General features: G+C 44.0%; 1 protein-coding gene and 1 pseudogene across 3 annotated transcripts in view; both read right to left on the reverse strand.

The window, feature by feature from the left end:
- Window positions 1-890: 890 nt before the first annotated feature.
- The window catches only part of LOC148047493 (uncharacterized), a 38,391-nt gene continuing 16,108 nt past the window's right edge, over window positions 891-23,173 (reverse strand). For 2 of the 3 annotated variants that reach the window (XM_087711563.1, XM_087711561.1), the window contains exon 2: window positions 891-3,058. In XM_087711563.1, the coding sequence (XP_087567689.1) occupies window positions 1,597-2,550 (954 nt within the window). In that variant the 5' untranslated portion in view covers window positions 2,551-3,058 and the 3' untranslated portion in view covers window positions 891-1,596. Of the gene's footprint in view, window positions 3,059-7,586; window positions 7,660-23,173 lie in introns of those variants that run through there. The other variant, XM_087711562.1, reaches the window with a different exon arrangement.
- LOC106546665 (uncharacterized) lies at window positions 16,967-22,215 on the reverse strand (annotated as a pseudogene).

Below are 23,173 nucleotides of genomic sequence, written 5' to 3' on the forward strand. Positions count from 1 at the left end.
AAAGTTGGTGATCAAGTTTATTTGTCAACCAAATTTCTTCAAACTCCACAGAAGTCGAAGAAATTGGGGCCTAAGTATGTTCACCTGTTTCCCATTGTCAAGGTCATTAACCCTGTTTCTGTCCGGCTGCAGCTGCAGCCCAAACACCTCAACCGGGTTTACCCTGTTTTTCATGTTAACCTCCTGAAACCTGTCTGCACTTCGTCGTTGCATCCACCTATCCCTCCTCCACCTGCTCCGCTTTTGATTGAGGGTGAGCAACACTTCGAAGGTCGAGAGATTTTGGACTCTCGTCAACGCCGGAACCGTATCCAGTACCTGGTGGCTTGGAAGCATTTTCCCCCTTCTCACACCGAATGGGTTGATGGGTCCCATGTTCGGGTGCCTCGTCTACTCCACAAGTTCTACTCTACTTATCCTGACAAGCCCTGATTTGACCATTCTCCTAAAAAAAAAAATTCTTCTCTCTTCTCTCTCTCTTCCTCTCCCCTTTTCTGTCTTGTTGCTTGTCTGTTTGTTTGTGTTTTTTTTTGTTTCTGCAGGTCTGACCACCCTTTTCTGGAGGAGGGTCGGATGTCAGCCTCTGCTTTGCTGCTCCTTCAGCTGCCATTTAAACGGGGAGGGGGGGCATGGTATTTGGGAGGGGAATCATTGATGTGCTGGAGGAAGTTGCTAGACACTGAACTGACCACCTTACTGCGCATGTGGAGGAAGGGAGTTTCCCCCCAAGGCCAACGGTCCAGTATTCCATCCTGGTGATGCCTTTCGAAGTTAGCTCACACCTGACATTTGCGGGCAATATGATTGGACTGTGCACAGGGATGCCAAAGGGAGGGGAATGCATTATATATTATATTATTAGCTTTCGCGCCTAATTAACCAGACTCAGCTTTGCTTCACAACTGTTTATTATTAATTAGTAAAAGTACACTTGATTTCAATTCAAATGGAGTTGAGTGGTTTCTTTCCTGATTGCTGAATGAAGTCATGCTGACAAAGGGTTTCGCTCCTGTCTGTCCTGTGGTGTACCACCAGGTGGGAATTCCGACTGAAACATTTCCCACAATCAGGATACTCAACGGATTTCTCTCCTGTGTGAGTACTCTGGTATTTCATTAGGCAGGAATTCTGACTGAAACCTTTCCCACAAATAGGACATTCAAAGTTCTTCTCTCCTGTGTGAGTCCTCTCTGTTTTGACCTTAAAAGTGGATAATAACATGTTCTCAAATCGTTTTGGTCACTCCCTGGTTTACCTGGGTGAAAAACTGATAAGTATGGGAGTAAATATAATGGTCCAGAAATTGATAGAGATATGTCCAAATAATTGGTACGACAACTATACTTCTATAACCAATTTTTTTTCTTGTGAACATTGCAGCATCACAGAATTTTGCCACGGCATACATGGTAGCCGGGTTTGTGTTCTGGGGAAGAAAGCCAATATAATTATTATATTGTCCTTTCAGCTGTTTAAGTAATGAGTGTGATCCTCAAAAGTGGCATTTTTACTTTTCCTGTACTCCATATTATATATCTTTTTTAGTTGCATGCAATCTTTATCAAACCATTTTTTCATTTTTTACACTGTAGACATTCATATGGTTTCTCCCCTGAGTGTGTGAGTCCTCTGGTGTTTCACCAAGCTGGAATTATGACTGAAACGTTTCCCACAATCAGGACATTCAAAGGGTTTCTCTCCTGTGTGAGTCCTCTGGTGGTCCACCAAGTTGGATTTATGACTGAAACTTTTCCCACAATCAAGACATTCAAAGGGTTTCTCTCCTGTGTGAGTCCTCTGGTGGTACACCAGGCTTGAATTATGACTGAAACTTTTCCCACAAATAGGACATTCAAAGGGTTTCTCTCCTGTGTGAGTCCTCAGGTGTTCCACCAGCCTAGAATTCCGAGTGAAACATTTCCCACAATCTGAACATTCAAAGGGTTTCTCTCCTGTGTGAGTCCTCTGGTGGTTCATCAGGTCATAATTCTGATTGAAACCTGTCCCACAATAGGTGCATTCAAAGTGTTTCTCCTCTGTATGAGTCCTCTGGTGTCTCAGAAGGCTGGAACTCAGACTAAAATATTTCCCACAATCAGGACATTCAAAGGGTTTTTCTCCTGTGTGAGTCCTCTGGTGTTCCACCAGCCTGTAATTGTAACTGAATCGTTTCCCACAATCAGGACATTCAAAGAGTTTCTCTCCTGTGTGAGTCCTCTGGTGTGCCACCAGCCTAGAATTCCGAGTGAAACATTTCCCACAATCTAAACATTCAAAGGGTTTCTCTCCTGTGTGAATAGTCTGATGATCCACCAAGCTGGAAGTATGATTGAACCCTATCCCACAAACAGGACATTCAAAGGGTTTCTCCCCTGTGTGAGTCCTCTGGTGTACCACCAGGTGGGAATTCCAACTGAAACATTTCCCACAATCAGGACATTCAAAGGGTTTCTCTCCTGTGTGAGTCCTCTGGTGTATCACCAACTGAGAATTTGTAATGAAACTTTTACCACAATCAGGACAGTGATATGATTTCTTTCCTGTGTGCATCTTCCAGTGTACCACTAGGTTGGAATTCTGACGGAAAGTTTTCAAACAATCAGCACATTCAATTGTTTTCCAGTGTGAATCCTCCGATGTATCATCAAGTTATCATGCTTGCAAAACAAGCATGCATTGGGAGTAGTTATAGGGCTTCTCTCCTGTGTGGGTCCTTCGATGAACCACAAGGCAGCTGATCTAACTAAATATTTTCCCACATTCAGGTAATTTGTATGGCTTTCCTCCAATGTGGATCCTCTTATGCATAATATGTGATTTGCTATGTACGCTTTTCCCACAACAGGCACATCTATGGAGCTTTTCCACCCTTGAGGTTCTCGAAGGGTTCAAAAATACGTGCGATCTTTTGTTGCATGGAGCTTTGATTCAAGCTACTGTTTTCTTCCTCACTGGGCAAGGCCTGCATTACTGTCTACTTTTCGGCTCAATTTGCTTTAATTTTCAAAGTTGCTGGTTATTCCTAGTTGTCCGGAGTGCTCATTAGTATTCTCTTCATCTGTAAGATTTAAATAAAAGTGTAAGTTTAAAATCATTATAAAATGGTTGCAGAAGGTGTGAAAAAAGTATACATTACAAGTAAAAAGCAAATGTACCAAAAGGCTGAAATAGCTTCTAATGTTAATTATGATTCATTTGACACATTGGAGATTACAGAAATATTATAACTGAAACTCAATTTAAACAATGGCTGATAGACATCTCTAGGTTTATATGGCAAGGGGGAAAACCCAAAATTAAACATAAATTATTGCAAGGTGATAAGGATAGTGGTTTGACTTGACCAGATTTGAAATTGTACTTTGATGCTTGTTGTTTTCTGGCAAAAAGAGTGAGGGACTCTCCAAAATAAGAGCTTCCTTGAGCTTGACAGGCATAAATAAAGCATTTGATGGCAAAGCTTTTTATGGTATGATAAGCTTAAAGCAACCAATGTTCCCTCTAATTTTTTTTCAGTGTGAGCGGAAAAGTACAGTGTTTGAGCGGTACATTTTCATGCCTGAGCACCTGAATTTTTTTAACAGATGTCACCTAAGACAACAACGAAATCAGTATTATTTGAAACTCAAAGTTATGTTTATTCAAGGTAGCCGCTTAATTAAAAGTGTTATATAATATCAGTATCACTTAACAACGGTCCTGTTTAGCAACCAAAATGTTGGCTCAGAAAGTCTGGCTTTTGAAGCACGCAAATCTTAAAGCTGTTGTTACAACACCCTCGTACCCCTAACTCTTTAGAAAAAAAACCTCTGGGGTCTTCAAACCTGACAGCTTTAAGACTTGTGGACTTCAACTCCCAGAATTCCTCCTCCAGTCATGTTGGCTCAGAAACTCTGGCAGTGAAGCATGCAAGTCTTAAAGCTGTCAAGTTACAAGATCCTTGCACCCATAACCCTTTAGGGAAAAAAAACCACAGGGATCTTCAAACCTGACAGCTTAAGACTGTGGACTTCAACTCCCAGAATTCCTCCTCCAGTCATGTTGCGGTGACATCATCTGAGTGGATCTGCTCCATCTTCGGGTTTTTTCACAGGGGGCAGGGCTGCCGCTGAAGATGCCGACGAGCCCCCCCCCCCACCAGAATAACTCCTAAACATCTCAAGAACTTCGCAGCCATCTCCATACCTATCAGCAGAGGGGACTCTAAAGGTCTTATTTTCCCAGGGACATAAATCAAGGATGAAGAAACCACTCCCCATACCTTCTAGCTCTCCCTCCTTGTACATTTTTTGTTCATTTAGTCCATGTGACCCACTCCTCATTTTGATGAGTGAAATTAAAGTGTTACCCACTTTGGTTCTTTTTGACATTCAGAGTCATTTTCCCTGGCTGGGAAGTCGTTTAAACCCCGTTTATCAGCATTCTCTACCCCAGCCCTGCCACCTCCCCCTCCTCCTCCAAGAGGACCACCACATTTGCTGCCCAGCACTGCAGCCGAGGTGAAGCCGCCAAAGCTCCCGCAGGCGCCCCCGCCCATGGCAGCGGCGGCGGTGCCTCCCCCTCTGCTCGGAACACCTCACCTAAGCAGGGGTGCTGGCGGGAGCTTTGGCGGCTTCACCTCAGCCGCAGCATTGGGCAGCAAATCCGGCAGTGCTGTTGGGGGAGGAGGAGGCAGCAACAGATATTCCGTTCGAGCAGAAAGCAGGGCAAGGGATGGGAGGAAAGAAAAGAGCCTGAAACGCCCAAAGCGATGGGCTTCCGGAAAGCGGAAAGCGGAGGGGGGGGGAGATACCGGCAGGTCAGATGTCCAGGAGAGCCATCTCGGTGCCGCCGAGGCAGGGGGGGGGAACGCCAGGTGCTGGGCTGCCTCTGACTCGCCCTCTCCATGGCTCCCCAGCGCTGCAGCAAACCAAGCAACAAAGCAAGCTAGAAGGACCGCCGTTTTTTTTAAATATCTCTCCCAGTCTGGGGAAGTCCTTTGCGGGCGGCCAGTTCTAGCCGCCTGCAAAGGACTTCCCCACGTTTGCTTTGATAGAAATCTCTGCGCGGCAGTTAGAAACCTCTGCGCGGGGGTTTCTTGCCACGTGCGTGGCCGCGCAGCCACGCACCTTAGAGGGAACAGTGAAAGCAACTATTGATTGTAGTCATCATTCTTTACTCTTTGGTGTCTCCCCAGGAACTTTTTTAAGAAAAGAAAGGGTGGCAAAACCAGACTGGTTGACTTATGATTAAATAATATTGTTCAATTATTGTGCCCCTATCCGCAAATCTACAAGTTGGATCAGAAGGATGTTTGCCATTGATTTCTATATTTACAATTGAAAGAAAGATGGAATTTTGTAAAAAATGAAATGGAAGTGAATGGTTGAACATATTATTACTAAGATTTATAAACTGCTATTGAAATTGAATGTCAGCCCTGGGGCCCTTCTTTTCTTTTGGATCTTTAGGACTGCCACATTTAGTGCCTGGACAATCGAGAGGGGGATTGTGAGATGGTTGAGAATTATAGCCATAACAGCATCTTTTCTCTGGGAGTCAAGGACGTTCAGCGTGCACATGGCTAGGCGTGACGGGGGGATGTCTCCACTTGGGTAGGTGGAGTGATTGGATCGTGTGATGGACATGTGGGTGCAGGGGGGTGGAACTCTGACTTTTTTTGAATGTGGAAAACCAGAAGCTTACAAATTCGGGTTTTCCCAGATGTGCCAATATGACATCTTCAATAGATTGGAACTTTGTGGAATTGCCTGCATTGGAGTCTTCATTGGTTGAAGGTTTTACTAGGAACCCTGACATTAAACTTGCAGAATAAGTAAGTAAAGCATTGTACAATTCAGTGGGCAAAGAACTTTGGATGTAATATAATACTTGAACACTGGAAGGATATAACAGAATTACAAATGGAAGGGACTTTGGAGATCTTCTAGTCCAACCCCCTGCTCAAGCACCAAGCTCTATACCAAATATAGAGCTGTGGAAAATCCATCTGTTTTTTACCTGAAAGCTGCCCAAATCCCAAAATGGTTACAGTCAATGGTTTGCCACAGAAGTCCTCAGTTCCATGACTCCATTTGGGAAAGGCATCTCTGTCACTAAGCAGCCAGATCAGGAAGCATGATATCATAGGACAGTGCCAACTTACATCTGTTCCTCTGCAGTTGTTAAGGGAATCTCTATGTGTTATTAAAGACAATTTCACCTGACTGTGACTGGCAACATCCTGCTGGTATCACTACTGATTTTGCTTGACAAGAACCTAGCTGAGAATGTCACAAATGGGGATGCTGAAACCATCATAAATGTGCATCGGTTGACAGAACCCAAATTGTTCTTGCACCTTCATAACCACAGGAACTGCTGACTGACCAATAGGCAAATGCCACCCTTGTTGGCTAGGCATGGAAACAAAAACAAAAAAGGAAAAATCCCCAGTGATTTTTGGGGATTTCCAATATTACTGCCAAAAAACCAGCAGGTCCATATCAGAACAATAGAGTTGGAAGGGATCTTGGAGATCTTCTAGATTTAGACACTAGACCAGTGATGGCTAACATTTTTCCCATCATGTGACAAAACTCAGGGGAGTTCAAGGGGGTCGTGAGTGGCCATGGCCACACCCATAATTCTATGAGCACAACCCCCGATCTCCCTCTTGCTTTTGCCATGTGATGCACCCATTTTCTCCCCCCCCCCCGGGCTCCAGAGGCTTTCTATGAACCTGGGGAGGGCGAAAATGGCCTCCACTCCTCCCTGAGGCTTTATTTTCGGTGTTTTTTTGCCCTCAGGAGATTTCACTATCCCCCACCAGGCTGAAGTAAGCTGACAGGACAACGCCTCATGTGCCCTAACAAATGGCTCCGCATGCAACCTGTGACACGCGTGGCATAAGTTCACTATCATGGCCCTAGACTAATTCACTGCTAGGTCAGGAAAGCCCATACCATTCTGGATAAATGGCTGTGCAGTTGCTTCTTAGAGGTTTGTGAGGAACCTGACAACTCTGTCATGCAAAAGATAATTAGAGGCTCAGCTATACTGGATTTAATACTTATGAACAGGAAGGTTCCTTTGAAGAGAAGACACGAAAGAGCAACAAACATGACCCAGGGCTTGATGTGAAAACACATGAAGAACAGTTGTAGGAATTGGGTAGGTCCAGTCTGGTGAAAAGAAGGATTAGAGGTGACATGTTCCAATACTTGAAGCGCAGCCACAAGGAAGAGAAAATGAACTTCTTTTGCAAAGCCCCAGAAGGAAAGACAAGAAGCAATGGATGGAAACCAAGGAAGGAGAGAAGCATCCTAGAAATAGGAAGAAATCTCCTGACAGCGACCAGTGGAACGGCTTCCCTTCCCAAGTTGTGAGTGCTCCTTCCTGGAGGCTTGGAAGGAGATACGGGAGAGCCATTTGTCTGAAATGATCTCAGTTCTCATGCTTCAGCAGGGGGTTGGACTGCGTGATCGCTAAGGTCACATCCAACTGCGTTTGTCTTTCTTCCAGTTGCTTCTCTGCTTCTACGCTGCGGAGAAAATCAAGCAGCCTTTCTTGCTCCCAGCCTCTCCCGCAAACTGTCCTCAACTCACCCACCAGCTGCTGCTGCTTCGACTCTTTCAGGAGCCCAGAAACCACTCGGCTTCTCTTCCTCCCCTCAGCGATCCTGTAGATCCTGCACTTCTCTCCCCTTCCTTTCTAGCAATGCTGCACTTGATGGTTTTAACTCCTTAAAGCTCAACCCCAGATTCCTCCACGGCTTTCTAGGCGCCAATGCTGCCCATTTGACTGCCATCTCCCGATGGGAGGGGGTAAAACAGGCTCGTCCCGTCTCTGCCTATGAAGGCGTTTGCACTGATTACATGCCATCAAGTCATTTTCCACTCCTACCAACCGACCTTTGCAACCGATGCAAGTGAAATAGTGAAAGGTGACACTTGTAAAGATTATCTACAGGCTGAGCCCTAAACCTTCATGAAGTTCTTACAGCATAAGAGTCGGAAGCCATCAATTCTCCAAGCAGGGATCCCTGTGCTACTCCGCACAAAAGGCTCTCCAGTCTCCTCTTAAAAAGCTCCTCGGATGGAGCAGCCGAGACTTCTGGAGACAAAGCATTTCAACTGATCAATTGTTCTCACTGAAAGGAAGTTTCTCCTTAATTCCAGGTTGGATCCCTTTCTGATGTGTCTCCCTCTGTTCCTTCTTGTCCTGCTCTCAGGAGCTTTCAAGAATAGGCGTCCTCCCCCCTTTCCTTTCTGTTTGGGGTTGTGCAATGTAGTGAGCTCTGTCTCTTTTGCTATTCTAATGCTGGTGGGTTAATCCTATTATGTCCTAAAAGGTCATGTCCTGTTCTTAGATGTGCCAAAGGTGCTTTTTCAGGAGGCAAGTAGACTTTCTTCTTTGTTTTCTTTTGAAGATGTCTCCCTTCTCATCCAAGAAGCTTCTTCAGCTCTGACAGGATAGTGGGGAATATAATCCTGTCAGAGCTGAAGCAGCTTCCTGGATGAGAAAGGAAACATTTTCAAAAGAAAAAGATAAACAAGAAAGCCCAATTCCCTCCCGTAAAAGCACCTTTGGGACAACCATGGTCTGGATGACTGAGAATCTGTAGACTCCTGTTCTTGGGTGGTGGAGTATGTAAATTTTAATCCCATTGCTGGAGATGAAGGTCTTTTACTTGTGAATAGCCTCACCCAGTCTTTCTTAATGAGGTGCCGAATGCCAAAGAGACCGATTACAGGTAGACTAACAATTATGGGGTATTAGAAACCCACTGTATGTGTGGAGACCTCGCCACTGAAGAATTGAGAAAAGGGTTTTGTGTTACAATTTTTTAAAGTTTATTATTAAACTTGTTCACTGCACATCTGGCAGTTAGAGGCCATTCTGAATGCCTTGCTTTGCCCCAACAATCGTAGCAGCACTGAAGCTACCCAATTTTGGGGGATACAATAGATATGTCAGCATGCTGCTATCACCCAGAAGCCATCAAAGGGAAAAAGCAGGCACTTCCAAGAAAACGAGATCACAGCAGGAGTTGCTAATAAACGTGGAGATAAACGTGGAGATCCTGTCATCAAAGCTGAGATCCTATCATCAAAGCTGCTTCGTACTGAGCGAATGAGGGAAACAGAGATGTTTGAACCGTTAACGCATTTATTGACAACCACAATAAAAGCTTAGAACAATTCTCTTTCCATCTGACAGCTATTTGTAGCATAGCGGTCAGATGGTTAAGCATTCTGATGGCTGCAATTCTCCCGCCAGACAGCACTCTTGTCGGAACCAATAAAAACTATTTTTTTCTTTGATTGACGCCCCGTGGTCATAACCACAAGGACTTAACAAAAGCCACAATCCCTTTTCTATTCAAATCAATATTCCTACAGTTCTTCTCCATCAGGTTCACCTGTAAGGCAGAATAGCCTTTTCATTTGAAACTTTACATTGCTTTTTTAAATTGGGCCTTAGGCCTATTCCCTACACACCCCTCACCCATCAAACACTTACCTTTTGGAGACCTCCGGGAGGCAGCCATCATTTTCAGTGCATCCAATATCCCTTAATGTAGTTTGCACAGTATAAAATTAGCGAAACAGAGTAGTTTCTCTCTTAAGTCTTTGGGGGCGTGACCGCACAGCCATAAAAGAGCCGGGAGAAATCCTATTGGCTCTGATGCACCGGCAGGCTGCTGGTAGAATCGCAGGCTTCCGATTGGCTATCTGTCGGACAGCTGGAGGTATAAATAGCTGTCAGACAGAGGAAGCCCCGTTCATGCTGTCAATTTAATTGTTAATGTTTAAATAAATAGTTATTGCGAATGAGCCTCCTGTTGTTCCTCAGTAGCTTGAGATAAAGTATTCTCCCTCTCCTGTGTGAAAATGACACAGAAGCAACTGCCATTTTGGTCCAGAGGCAGGTGTGACAAAATGGCAGTTGCTTACAAAAGCCCATCACATGGCTCAGGGTTAAATCCCAGGCACACTGAAAAAATGGCTGCTTCCAGGTCATAGCCATGTGGCCCTGGGATGCGTGTCCTGGCCTTCTTCACCAACTTGAGTTTCGGGGACCTTGGAAGAGGAGGCTGTGAGGCTTGGTGGGGTGGAAGTCAGACCTAAGGTCTGCGGGGATGCTGCGGGAGGGGGAAGCCTTTGGGGAACCTGTGGGTGGGGAAAAGGCCTCTGGGGAACCTGTGAGGGAGGAGAAGGCCTGTGGGGACCTTGTGGGGAGGGAAAGGCCGGTGGGACTTTGTGGAGGAAAGAAATGCCTATATGGACCCTATGGGAGAGGTCAAAGGTCGGAGGGATCCTGTGGAGAGAAAAAGACTTGAGAACCAAAAAAAAAAAAAAAAACCACACACACACAAACACAGTACATCTTTATCAAATTTATATTTTCCATTTTCTTTGTCCAATCACACCTGTATAAGTATAAATCTTTATTATGGTCAAAGACCAGCAATACGCATTACTTTTTACAATATGTTAAAAACTACTGACATTAAAATATAATTAAAAAGTATTGATGTTAAAAGTGGACAATAACATACATGTTCTCAAATCGTTCGGGTCGCTCCCTGGTTTACCTGGGTGAAAAGCCGATAAGTATGGGAGTAAAAACAATGGTCCAGAAATTGTTAGAGATATGTCCAAATTATTGGTACAAGATGACAACTCTAAGTCTACCTGCCCTGGAGAAGTGCTCAAGGAAGAATGTTAAATCTGGCTCTGAAGAAAGCTATTCTTTGTTTTGGAAAGATCAGGTCATTTAGATATCTTGCAAATTGCCTCACACCCTGTTTGATTCTGTCCCTACTGTGGAAAGACAGCCTATTTAGTTCTTCTTGGAACTCCATGTCCTTTATTCTATTGATTATTACTACTTGCTTTGCTTGATCAAAGTCTAGAGAGAGCCCATAAGAGCCCCAGCTTGTGATCAATTGCCTGTTTCCAGGGGGAGGGGAGGATGTCAGTCAATACTAGTGAGGGACAGTCCCTCTGGAAAGAAATGCATTTTAAGCCAATGAATGATCATCATCTTCCATGCTCTTACCTGAATTTGAGGCATGCCTTTCTCAATTCTTAACTAGGCATTTGGAGTTCCTTTGGGTGCAGCTAAGATGGCTCCCAGGAATTTGGTTTGTATGGTTTCTAGCAAGTCTTTCTCTGCAAGGATTCCTGTTTGTGCCCCATACAGAATTTGTGCCAATGTTTTGGTCTCAAAACGTTTTAAGGCAGCAGGTATTAAATGACCTCTTCTAGCAAGACTTCTCATGCGGCTTCTCTATTGTTATATTTCCCTCCCGTTGCCTTGTCTGGGAAGGAAATGTTGTTCTGAATGGACTGCCACTTTTTATGTGACTCTTTAACTGTTTTTTTCTGGCTCTTTGCTCTTTTCCTCTTCCTTATTCTGCATTTGGGAGTTAACCAAGTCTTCTGTAAGAACTTTAGTGGGGGTGCCTGGGGCCCGATATTGTACTTGAAGAAAACAGCTACTGTATTTTTCGGAGTATAAGACGCATCTTTTTTTCCTCAAAAAAGAGGCTGAAAATGTGGGTGCGCCTTATGCATTGAATACAGCATTTTTTGCCTTCCTGAAGCCCTGCCCCTTCGAAACAGAGTAGTTTCTCTCTTAAGTCTTTGGGGGCGTGACTGCACAGCTATAAAAGAGCCGGGAGAAATCCTATTGGCTCTGATGCACCGGCAGGCTGCTGGTAGAATCGCAGGCTTCCGATTGGCTATCTGTCGGACAGCTGGAGGTATAAATAGCTGTCAGACAGAGGAAGCCCCATTCATGCTGTCAATTTAATTGTTAATGTTTAAATAAATAGTTATTGCGAATGAGCCTCCTGTTGTTCCTCAGTAGCTTGAGATAAAGTATTCTCCCTCTCCTGTGTGAAAATGACACAGAAGCAACTGCCATTTTGGTCCAGAGGCAGGTGTGACAAAATAGCAGTTGCTTACAAAAGCCCATCACATGGCCCAGGGTTAAATCCCAGGCACACTGAAAAAATGGCTGCTTCCAGGACATAGCCATGTGGCCCTGGGATGCGTGTCCTGGCCTTCTTCACCAACTTGAGTTTCGGAGACCTTGGAAGAGGAGGCTGTGAGGCTTGGTGGGGTGGAAGTCAGACCTAAGGTCTGTGGGGATGCTGCGGGAGGGGGAAGCCTTTGGGGAACCTGTGGGTGGGGAAAAGGCCTCTGGGGAACCTGTGAGGGAGGAGAAGATCTGTGGGGACCTTGTGGGGAGGGAAAGGCCGGTGGGACTTTGTGGAGGAAAGAAATGCCTATATGGACCCTATGGGAGAGGTCAAAGGTTGGAGGGATCCTGTGGAGAGAAAAAGACTTGAGAACCAAAAAAAAAACAAAAACCACACACACACACAAACACAGTACATCTTTATCAAATTTATATTTTCCATTTTCTTTGTCCAATCACACCTGTATAAGTATAAATCTTTATTATGGTCAAAGACCAGCAATACGCATTGCTTTTTACAATATGTTAAAAACTACTGACATTAAAATATAATTAAAAAGTATTGACGTTAAAAGTGGACAATAACATACATGTTCTCAAATCGTTCGGGTCGCTCCCTGGTTTACCTGGGTGAAAAGCCGATAAGTATGGGAGTAAAAACAATGGTCCAGAAATTTTTAGAGATATGTCCAAATAATTGGTACAAGATGACAACTCAAATTCTTGTGGACATTTCAGCATCACAGAATTTTGCCACGGCATACGTGGTAGCCGGGTTTGTGTCCTGGAGAAGAAAGCCTACATAAAAATTGTCCGCCCTCCCTGGCAATCTCTCTAATAAGGGGAGAACATATGCAGACCTACAAACTCAGAATAGCTCACAGTGTAACAGAAAATATGAGATATCTTCAACTTCTTTACCACATATACAAAGCTGTTCTGCTATTGGTGTTCTCTTATACCTGCCCTGGAGAAGTGCTGAAGGAACAATGTTAAATCTGGCTCTGAAGAAAGCTATTCTTTGTTTTGGGTAGATCAGGTCATTTAGATATCTTGCAAATTCCCTCACACCCTGTTTGATTCTGTCCCTACTGTGGAAAGACAGCCTATTTAGTTCTTCTTGGAATTCCATGTCCTTCATTCTATTGATTACTACTTGCTTTGTTTGATCAAAGCCTAGAGACATTAAGAATACTAGTGACAGCCCATAAGAGCCCAGCTTGTGATCAATTGCCTATTTCCAGGGGGAGGGGAGGATGTCAGTCAACACTAGGTGCTACTTGTCACCCATAAAGACCTTCATGGTAGTGGATCTGGGTACTTGAGAGACCGCCTACTGCCAATCACCTCCACTCGACCTATTAGATCCCATAGATTAGGCCTCCTCCGAGTTCCATCAGCCATTCAATGTCGACTGGCAACCATTTGGAGGAGAGCCTTCTCGGTGGCAGCTCTGACCCTATGGAACAATCTCCCCGTGGAGATTTGCACCCTCACCACCCTCCAGACCTTCCGCACAGCCCTCAAAAACTGGCTAGCCCGTCAGGCCTGGGGCTAAAGACTGTAACCCACCCGAATGATATGAATGTTGTGTTTTTTTTTAATGACGTACTGTCCTACGTGTTAAATGTTTGTTTTCCCCCCCTTTTTTCGAGTTGTAAGCCGCCCTGAGTCCCCCCAGGGAAAAGGGCGGCATATAAATAAACTTCTCAAATCTCAAACTAGTGGGGGACAGTCCCTCTGGAAAGAAATGCATTTTAAGCCAATGAATGATCATCATCTTCCACGCTCTTACCTGAATTTGAGGCATGCCTGGCTCAATTCTTAACTGGGCATTTGGAGTTCCTTTGGGTGCAGCTAAGATGGCTCCCAGGAATTTGGTTTGTATGGTTTCTAGCAAGTCTTTCTCTGCAAGGATTCCTGTTTGTGCCCCATACAGAATTTGTGCCAATGTTTTGGTCTCAAAGGTTTTAAGGCAGCAGGTACTAAATGACCTCCGCCTGTGTAAAAAATGTGTTTAATTGCGTTTGAGGACCTATTGGTTGCTTGCAATGTATGATCCAGGTGTGCCTTCCATGCCCTTTGCGAGTGGAAAACCACCCCAAGGTATCTAAATGTTCTAACCTGTTCCAAATGATGTCCTTATATTTTCCAGGGGTATTGGCTAGGCCTTTTAGCAAAAACTAATTTTTTTGATTTATCAAAGTTAAGGACCAGCTTGTTTTGCCTGCAATAGCCGAGTGTGAGAGAAGTGAGAGGCTCAATTATTGGGGGGACAAGATCTATAAGCGGCTCTGCTGTGTCTACTGTGACCAATAAAAATTTCTTTAAATTTTCTAACTTGAATAATATATTGTCTTGTTCTTTCCTTGGGAGAGCACCAAAAGCATTAATGAGACCAGTTTCTGTGCTGTTAAGAATCTCTTCACCGGACAAGGCTGGTTGAGTCCCACTGTCTTTCTCTCCCTTTCCCAAGGTTGAAAATGAGGAGGAGACAGCCACCTTGGGAGCTCTCATGTTAACAATTAACGGAGTAACCCTTTCCTCACCGAATATTCTGATGGGAAAGATTTGAAAGGAGGCTAAATGTGCCTTCATCTTGAATAGCATCTGTGGTATGGTGGGTTGTTTGAAAAACAGGAGAATCCGCTTCCAATTTGGGGCCTCAGGGAGCCACTCGACAGAATGGAGATCAATCAGACCCCTGTGACAGTGAAGAAGCTGCCTTAGGGAATTTAGTATTGCACTTCTGGTATTCCAACATCCGTAATTAAGTCTGTTCATATGAATTCTAAAAACAATCCATTGGGTTTGTAGTGAGCGATATGATTGTTGTAATTGGGGGGGGAGGGGGGAATGCCTTCCTGACTTTTCATGCGGCTTCTCTATTGTTACATTTCCCTCTCGTTGCCTTGTCTGGGAAGGAAATGTTGTTCTGAATGGACTGCCACTTTTTATGTGACTTTAACTGGGTTTTTTTTGGCTCTTTGCTCCTTTCCTCTTCCTTATTCTGCATTTGGGAGTTAACCAAGTCTTCTGTAAGAACTTTAGTGCGGGTGCCTGGGGCCCGATATTGTACTTGAAGAAAACAGCTACCGTATTTTTCGGAGTATAAGACACATCTTTTTTTCCTCAAAAAAGAGGCTGAAAATGTGGCTGTGCCTTATGCACTGAATACAGCATTTTTTGCCTTCACCAAAATGGCTGTGAATACCCTTATGGATGCTTTCTGGGGCCTCCTGGGGGCTGGGGAGGGCAGAAATGAGCAAAAAATGGGCCGTTTTTGCCCCCCCCCAGCCTCCAGCATCACTCTATAAGCCTCCAGAAGGCTATGCATGCTATTTCTTTTTACAAAAAAAACAGTCACATTTTTTGTGAAAAATGGGACTTTTTGCTAGTTTCCCCCCCGCCAGCCCCCTAGGAGCACTCTGCAAGCCCCCCCTAGGCTATTTATGCCTTTTATTTTTAAAAAAAGCGGGCTCGTTTTTGCCAAAAATGGGCCGTTTTGGGAGGTTTCCAAAGTGCAAAACCCTTTTTCCCCCTTTTGGAAAACTCTTTTAACTGATTGATTAGAATTATGTGGATCAAATGATTTGCCAGCAGGAACAAAGTTAGGTGCTGCAGATTGTCAGCACATGGATAAGGACACCTGGAAACATATACTTACCTACCTATTCTCTCTCTCTCTCTCTCTCCCTACATACTGTATTTCTCTATCCCTCTCTACCCCTATATCTACCTACTTACCTAACTACTCTCTCTCTCTCCCTATCTACTGTATTTCTCTCTCTCTATCCCTCTACCTACCTACCTACCTACCTACCTTACTATATTTCTCCCTCCCTCTCTCTCTATTCCTCTATCTACCTACCTACCTACTCTCTCTCCCTATCTACTGTATCTCTCCATTTCTCTCTAGCCCTCTAGATACCTACCTACCAACCTACCTACCTACTGTCTCTCTCTCTCTCTCTCTTTCTCTCTCTATCCCTTTATCTACCTACCTACTTTTTTTTAATTTGCCTCTTCAAAACCTTTGAGTGCTTATACTCTGGTGCGTCGTATACTCTGAAAAAGTCTTTTTTTAATGTCTCAAAATTGTGTTGGATGGCAATTAGTTGTTCAAATATTGAAACCACCGTTTGCGCTGAGAGAAGGCATTGCTTTGTCATAAACTCTGTTGAATTTTCCCAAAGTAAACTCTCCATACTCTGAATTATCTGGTTGTTCTTTGCCTTTTTAGCCTTTAACTCAAACTCCATACAGGATGTAATTGGATTAGTTGTTTGGGAGAAGAGCTGCCTTTCAGTTTGTTCCCCCCTCCCGAAGGTCGGGAAAGTCTAGTAACTGCTGTTTTGCCAAGTCTTTTTGCAGATCCCGTTCTAATATCTCCAGATTGTTGGGATTACTTTTACTTACAGATTTCTTGCCAACAAAGTGCTCCTCAATTCCTGGTTGTTTTGCTGTTTTCACTGGAAGGAGAGATCTCGGCTGATGCAATGGTGCTTCTTTCTTCTTCCCATGCCTTTTTAATCCACAGCAGCAACAAAAACTTTTGTCTGTGCTATGGTCTACGCTGTTATCTCCACCAAAAAATGTTAATTAAATAAAAAAGGATCCAATGGGAGTACTGAAAATTGATAAAATAAAATAAAACCGGGAGGCGCTACTGCAAACACGCTCCGGCTGCACTAGTTGTAGCTCCGCCCCCTCCCAGCTGTATCTCTGAGATATTTTTCAATAAAATGAATAAGGACAGAACTTAATAGTCATTTTTTCACCTTCACTTCCAATGACAGATCAGAAATGAAATTTAAGCTTTCTCTAAACTCATCAATTCTTGCCTAATGTGGATTTCCTTGAATCTCTCTCCTGTGTGTAAGTGAAACTATTTCCACAATCTGGACACTCGTATGGTGTCACTCCTGTATCAGTCCTCTGGTGTATCAGTAGATCAGAATTTTGACTGAAATGTTTTCTACAATCTGAATATTCATATCGTTCCTCTTGTGTGAGCCCACTGGTGTTTCACCAATTTGGAATTCTCACTGAAATGTTTGCCACACTGTAGACATTCAAATGTTTTCTCCCCTGAGTGTGTCCTCTGATGTTTCACCAAGCTGGAATTATGACTGAAAATTTTCCCACAAACAGGACATTCCAAAGGTTTCTCTCCCGTGTGAGTCCTCTGGTGGTTCACTAAGCTGGAATTATGACTGAAACATTTTCCCACAAACAGGACATTCAAAGGGTTTCTCTCCTGTGTGAGTCCTCTGATGAATCACCAGGACTGAATTCTGACTGAAACATTTTCTGCAATCAGGACATTCAAACAGTTTTTCTCCTGTGTGAGTCCTCTGGTGGTTCACCAAGCTGGAATTATGACTGAACACTATCCCACAATCAGGACATTCAAATGGTTTCTCTCCTGTGCGCATCCTCTGATGGTACATCAGGTCATTATTCCAACTGAAACCCTACCCACAAATAGGACATTTAAAGGGTTTCTCTCCTGTGTGAGTCATCTGGTGTACCACCAGGTGGGAATTCCGACTGAAACATTTCCCACAATCAGGACACTCAACGGGTTTCTCTCCTGTGTGAGTCCTCTGGTGTTTCATTAGGCAGGAATTCTGACTGAAACCTTTCCCACAAATAGGACATTCAAAGGTTTTCTCTCCTGTGTGAGTCCTCTGGTGTTTCACTAGGCAGGAATTCTCACTGAAACCTTTCCCACAAATAGGACATTCAAAGGGTTTCTCTCCTGTGTGAGTCCTCTGGTGGTTCACCAGCCGATAATTCTGACTGAAACATTTCCCACAATCAGGACATTCAAAGGGTTTCTCTCCTGTGTGAGTCCTCTGGTGGTTCATTAGCTCATAATTCTGACTGAAACTTTTCTCACAATCAGGACATTCATAGGGTTTCTCTCCTGTGTGAGTCCTCTGGTGTTCCACCAGCCTGGAATTCTGATTGAATCATTTCCCACTATTAGGACATTCAAAGGGTGTCAGCCTCTGCTTTGCTGCTACTTCGGCTGCCATTGAAACGGGGAGGGGGGGCATGGTATTTGGGAGGGGAATCATTGATGTGCTGGAGGAAGTTGCTAGACGCTGAACTGACCACCTTACTGCCCATGTGGAGGAAGGGAGTTTCCCGCCAAGGCCAACGGTCCAGCATTCCATCCTGGTGATGCCTTTCGAAGTTATCTCACACCTGGCATTTGTGGGCAATATTATTGGACTGTGCACAGGGATGCCATGGGGAGGGGAATGCATTATACATTATATTATTAGCTTTCGCGCCTAATTAACCAGACTCAGCTTTGCTTCGCAACTGTTCATTATTAATTAGTAAAAGTACACTTGATTTCAATTCAAATGAAGTCGAGTGGTTTTTTTCCTGATTACTGAATGAAGTCATGCTGACAAAGGGTTTCTCTCCTGTGTGAGTCCTCTGGTGTACCACCAGGTGGGAATTCCGACTGAAACATTTCCCACAATCAGGACACTTAACTGATTTCTCTCCTGTGTGAGTCCTCTGGTATTTCATTAGGCAGGAATTCTGACTGAAACCTTTCCCAAAAATAGGACATTCAAAGGTTTTCTCTCCTGCGTGAGTCCTCTCTGTTTTAACCTTAAAAGTGGATAATAACATACTAAGGGGAGGAAAGAATACCAAGAGTACTGGGATCTTAGAGGAGTTTTTAGTGAAAAATCTTCTGATAAACTACCCCCCCACAGGCCCACTGATTGCACCATTGAAATTTTACCTGGGGTGAAGCTTCCAAAGCCCCAAGTATATTCAAGGTCCCCTAGGGAAATGGAGGAAATGAGAAACTTCATCAATAAGAATTTGGAGAGGGGGTTCATTGAACCGGCGAGACCCAAGGTAGCGGCTCCTGTACTGTTCAGAGAGAAGAAAGATGGCGCCCTGAGATTGTGTGTGAATTTTAAAAACTTGAACGCGATATCATCTCAGAACCTCTACCCGTTGCCACTGATGAAGGACATGCTAGCCCAATTGGGAAAGGGACGCATCTTCACTAAGTTGGACTTAAGGGAAGCATATTAAGCTCCGTCCACCACCCTCAGACTAATGGGGCTTGTGAGAGGACTAATTCTGTACTAGAAAAATATTTACGTTGTTTCATCAACTACCAGCAAGATGATTGGGTGGATTTGTTGCCGCATGCGGAGGTGGCTTACAATAATTCTGTGTATAGCAGCACTGGGTTCACCCCATTCCGGGTAGTATTTGGCCAGGATTTTGTACCCATTCCTGAGGTTCCTCCTGAGCAGCCCCAAGTGTCATCACTGTCGGAGTGGAGTGACCGCCTTCGGCGCTTTTGGCCTTTAGCTCTCCAAACTCTGGATGCTGCGCACCGCACTCATAAGAAACAGGCTGGTAAGAAACGGACTAAGCCGTATGACTACAAAGTTGGTGATCAAGTTTATTTGTCCACCAAATTTCTTCAAACTCCACAGAAGTCGAAGAAATTGGGGCCTAAGTATGTTTGCCTGTTTCCCATTGTCAAGGTCATTAACCCTGTTTCTGTTCGGCTGCAGCTGCCCAAACACCTTGCAGTTAGACTTGCAGTTAGACTTATATACCGCTTCATAGGGCTTTCAGCCCTCTCTAAGCGGTTTACAGAGTCAGCATATTGCCCCCAACAATCCGGGTCCTCATTTTACCCACCTCGGAAGGATGGAAGGCTGAGTCAACCTTGAGCCGGTGAGATTTGAACAGCCGAACTGCAGAACTGCAGTAAGCTGAAGTAGCCTGCAGTGCTGCATTTAACCACTGCGCCACCTCGGCTCCTCAACCGGGTTTACCCTGTTTTTCATGTTAACCTCCTGAAACCTGTCTGCACTTCGTCATTGCATCCACCTATCCCTCCTCCACCCGCTCCACTTTTGATTGAGGGTGAGCAACACTTCGAACTTCGCGAGATTTTGGACTCTCGTCAACGCCGGAACCGTATCCAGTACCTGGTGGCTTGGAAGCATTTTCCTCCTTCTCACACCGAATGGGTTGACGGGTCCCATGTTCGGGCACCTCGTCTACTCCACAAGTTCTACTCTACTTATCCTGATAAGCCCTGATTTGACCATTATCCTAAAAAAAACACCTTTCTTCTCTCTTCTCTCTCTCTTCCTCTCCCCCTTTCCCCTTTTGTCTCATGTTGCTCATCTGTTTGTTTGTGTTTTTTTTGTTTCTGCAGGTCTGACCACCCTTTTCTGGAGGAGGGTCGGATGTCAGCCTCTGCTTTGCTGCTGCTTCGGCTGCCGTTGAAACGGGGAGTGGGGCATGGTATTTGGGAGGGGAATCATTGATGTGCTGGAGAAAGTTGCTAGACGCTGAACTGACCACCTTACTGCGCATGTGGAGGAAGGGAGTTTTCCCGCCAAGGCCAACGGTCCAGTATTCCATCCTGATGATGCCTTTCGAAGTTATCTCACACCTGACATTTGCGGGCAATATGATTGGACTGTGCACAGGGATGCCAAGGGGAGGGGAATGCATTATACATTATATTATTAGCTTTCGCGCCTAATTAACCAGACTCAGCTTTGCTTCGCAACTGTTCATTATTAATTAGTAAAAGTACACTTGATTTCAATTCAAATGAAGTCGAGTGGTTTTTTTCCTGATTACTGAATGAAGTCATGCTGACAAAGGGTTTCTCTCCTGTGTGAGTCCTCTGGTGTACCACCAGGTGGGAATTCCGACTGAAACATTTCCCACAATCAGGACACTTAACTGATTTCTCTCCTGTGTGAGTCCTCTGGTATTTCATTAGGCAGGAATTCTGACTGAAACCTTTCCCAAAAATAGGACATTCAAAGGTTTTCTCTCCTGCGTGAGTCCTCTCTGTTTTAACCTTAAAAGTGGATAATAACATACATGTTCTCAAATTGTTTCGGTCACGCCCTGGTTTACCTGGGTGAAAAGCTGATAAGTATGGGAGTAAATATAATGGTCCAGAAATTGATAGAGATATGTCCAAATAATTGGTACGACAACTATACTTCGATAACCAATTTTTTTTCTTGTGAACATTGCAGCATCACAGAATTTTGCCACTGGATACATGGTAGCCGGGTTTGTGGCCTGGGGGAGAAAGCCAACATAAAAATTCTTATATTGTGCTTTCAGCTGCTTTAAGTAGTGAGTGTGATCCTCAAAAGGGGCATTTTTACTTTTCCTGTACTCCATATTATATATCCTTTTTAATTGTATGCAATCTTTATCAAACCATTTTTTCATTTTTTACACTGTAGACATTCATATGGTTTCTCCCCTGAGTGTGTGAGTCCTCTGGTGTTTCACCAAGCTGGAATTATGACTGAAACGTTTCCCACAATCAGGACATTCAAAGGGTTTTTCTCCTGTGTGAGTCCTCTGGTGTTCCACCAGCTTGTAATTGTAACTGAATCGTTTCCCACAATCAGGACATTCAAAGGGTTTTTCTCCTGTGTGAGTCCTCTGGTGTTCCACCAGCCTGTAATTGTAACTGAATCGTTTCCCACAATCAGGACATTCAAAGAGTTTCTCTCCTGTGTGAGTCCTCTTGTGTGCCACCAGCCTAGAATTCCGAGTGAAAAATTTCCCACAATCTGAACATTCAAAGGGTTTCTCTCCTGTGTGAATAGTTTGATGATCCACCAAGCTGGAATTATGACTGAAACGTTTCCCACAATCAGGACATTCAAAGGGTTTTTCTCCTGTGTGAGTCCTCTGGTGTTCCACCAGCCTGTAATTGTAACTGAAACGTTTCCCACAATCAGGACATTCAAAGGGTTTTTCTCCTGTGTGAGTCCTCTGGTGTTCCACCAGCCTGTAATTGTAACTGAATCGTTTCCCACAATCAGGACATTCAAAGAGTTTCTCTCCTGTGTGAGTCCTCTGGTGTTCCACCAGCCTGTAATTGTAACTGAATCGTTTCCCACAATCAGGACATTCAAAGGGTTTCTCTCCTGTGTGAATAGTTTGATGATCCACCAAGGTGGAAGTATGATTGAACCCTATCCCACAAACAGGACATTCAAAGGGTTTCTCCCCTGTGTGAGTCCTCTGGTGTATCACCAGGTGGGAATTCCAAGTGAAACATTTCCCACAATCAGGACATTCAAAGGGTTTCTCTCCTGTGTGAGTCCTCTGGTGTATCACCAGCTGAGAATTTGTAATGAAACTTTTACCACAATCAGGACAGTGATATGATTTCTTTCCTGTGTGCATCCTCCAGTGTACCACTAGGTTGGAATTCTGACGGAAAGTTTTCAAACAATCAGCACATTCAATTGTTTCCCGTGTGAATCCTCCGATGTATCATCAAGTTGTCATGCTTGCAAAAGCGTTTACTGCATTGGGAGTAGTTATAGGGCTTCTCTCCTGTGTGGGTCCTTCGATGAACCACAAGGCAGCTGATCTAACTAAATATTTTCCCACATTCAGTTAATTTGTATGGCTTTCCTCCAGTGTGGATCCTCTTATGCGTAATATGTGATTTGCTATGTACGCTTTTCCCACAACAGGCACATCTATGGAGCTTTTCCACCCTTGAGGTTCTCAAAGGGTTCAAAAATATGTGTGATCTTTTGTTGCATGGAGCTTTTATTCAAGCTACTGTTTTCTTCCTCACTGGGCATGGCCTGCATTACTATCTACTTTTTGGCTCAATTTGCTCTAATTTTCAAAGTTGCTGGTTATTCCTAGTTGTCCGGAGTGCTCTTATTAGTATCCTCTTCATCTGTAAGATTTAAATAAAAGTGTAAGTTTAAAATCATTATAAAATGGTTGCAGAAGATGTGAAAAAAGTATACATAAAATACACTTTAAATATTATAACTGAAACTCAATTTAAACAATGGCTGATAGACATCTCTAGGTTTATATGGCAAGGGGGAAAACCCAAAATTAAACATAAATTATTGCAAGGTGATAAGGATAGTGGTTTGACTTGACCAGATTTGAAATTGTACTGTGATGCTTGTTGTTTTGTGGCAAAAAGAGTGAGGGACTCTCCAAAATAAAAGCTTCCTTGAGCTTGACAGGCATGAATAAAGCATTTGATGGCAAAGCTTTTTATGGTATGATAAGCTTAAAGCAACTATTGATTGTAGTCATCATTCTTTACTCTTTGGTGTCTCCCCAGGAACTTTTTTAAGAAAAGAAAGGGTGGCAAAACCAGACTGGT

Source organism: Thamnophis sirtalis, unplaced genomic scaffold, assembly GCF_051295495.1.
Source record: "Thamnophis sirtalis isolate CommonGarterSnake01/CBP01778 unplaced genomic scaffold, rThaSir2_p1.2 scaffold_3, whole genome shotgun sequence".
Taxonomy (NCBI): Eukaryota; Metazoa; Chordata; class Lepidosauria; order Squamata; family Natricidae; genus Thamnophis; species Thamnophis sirtalis.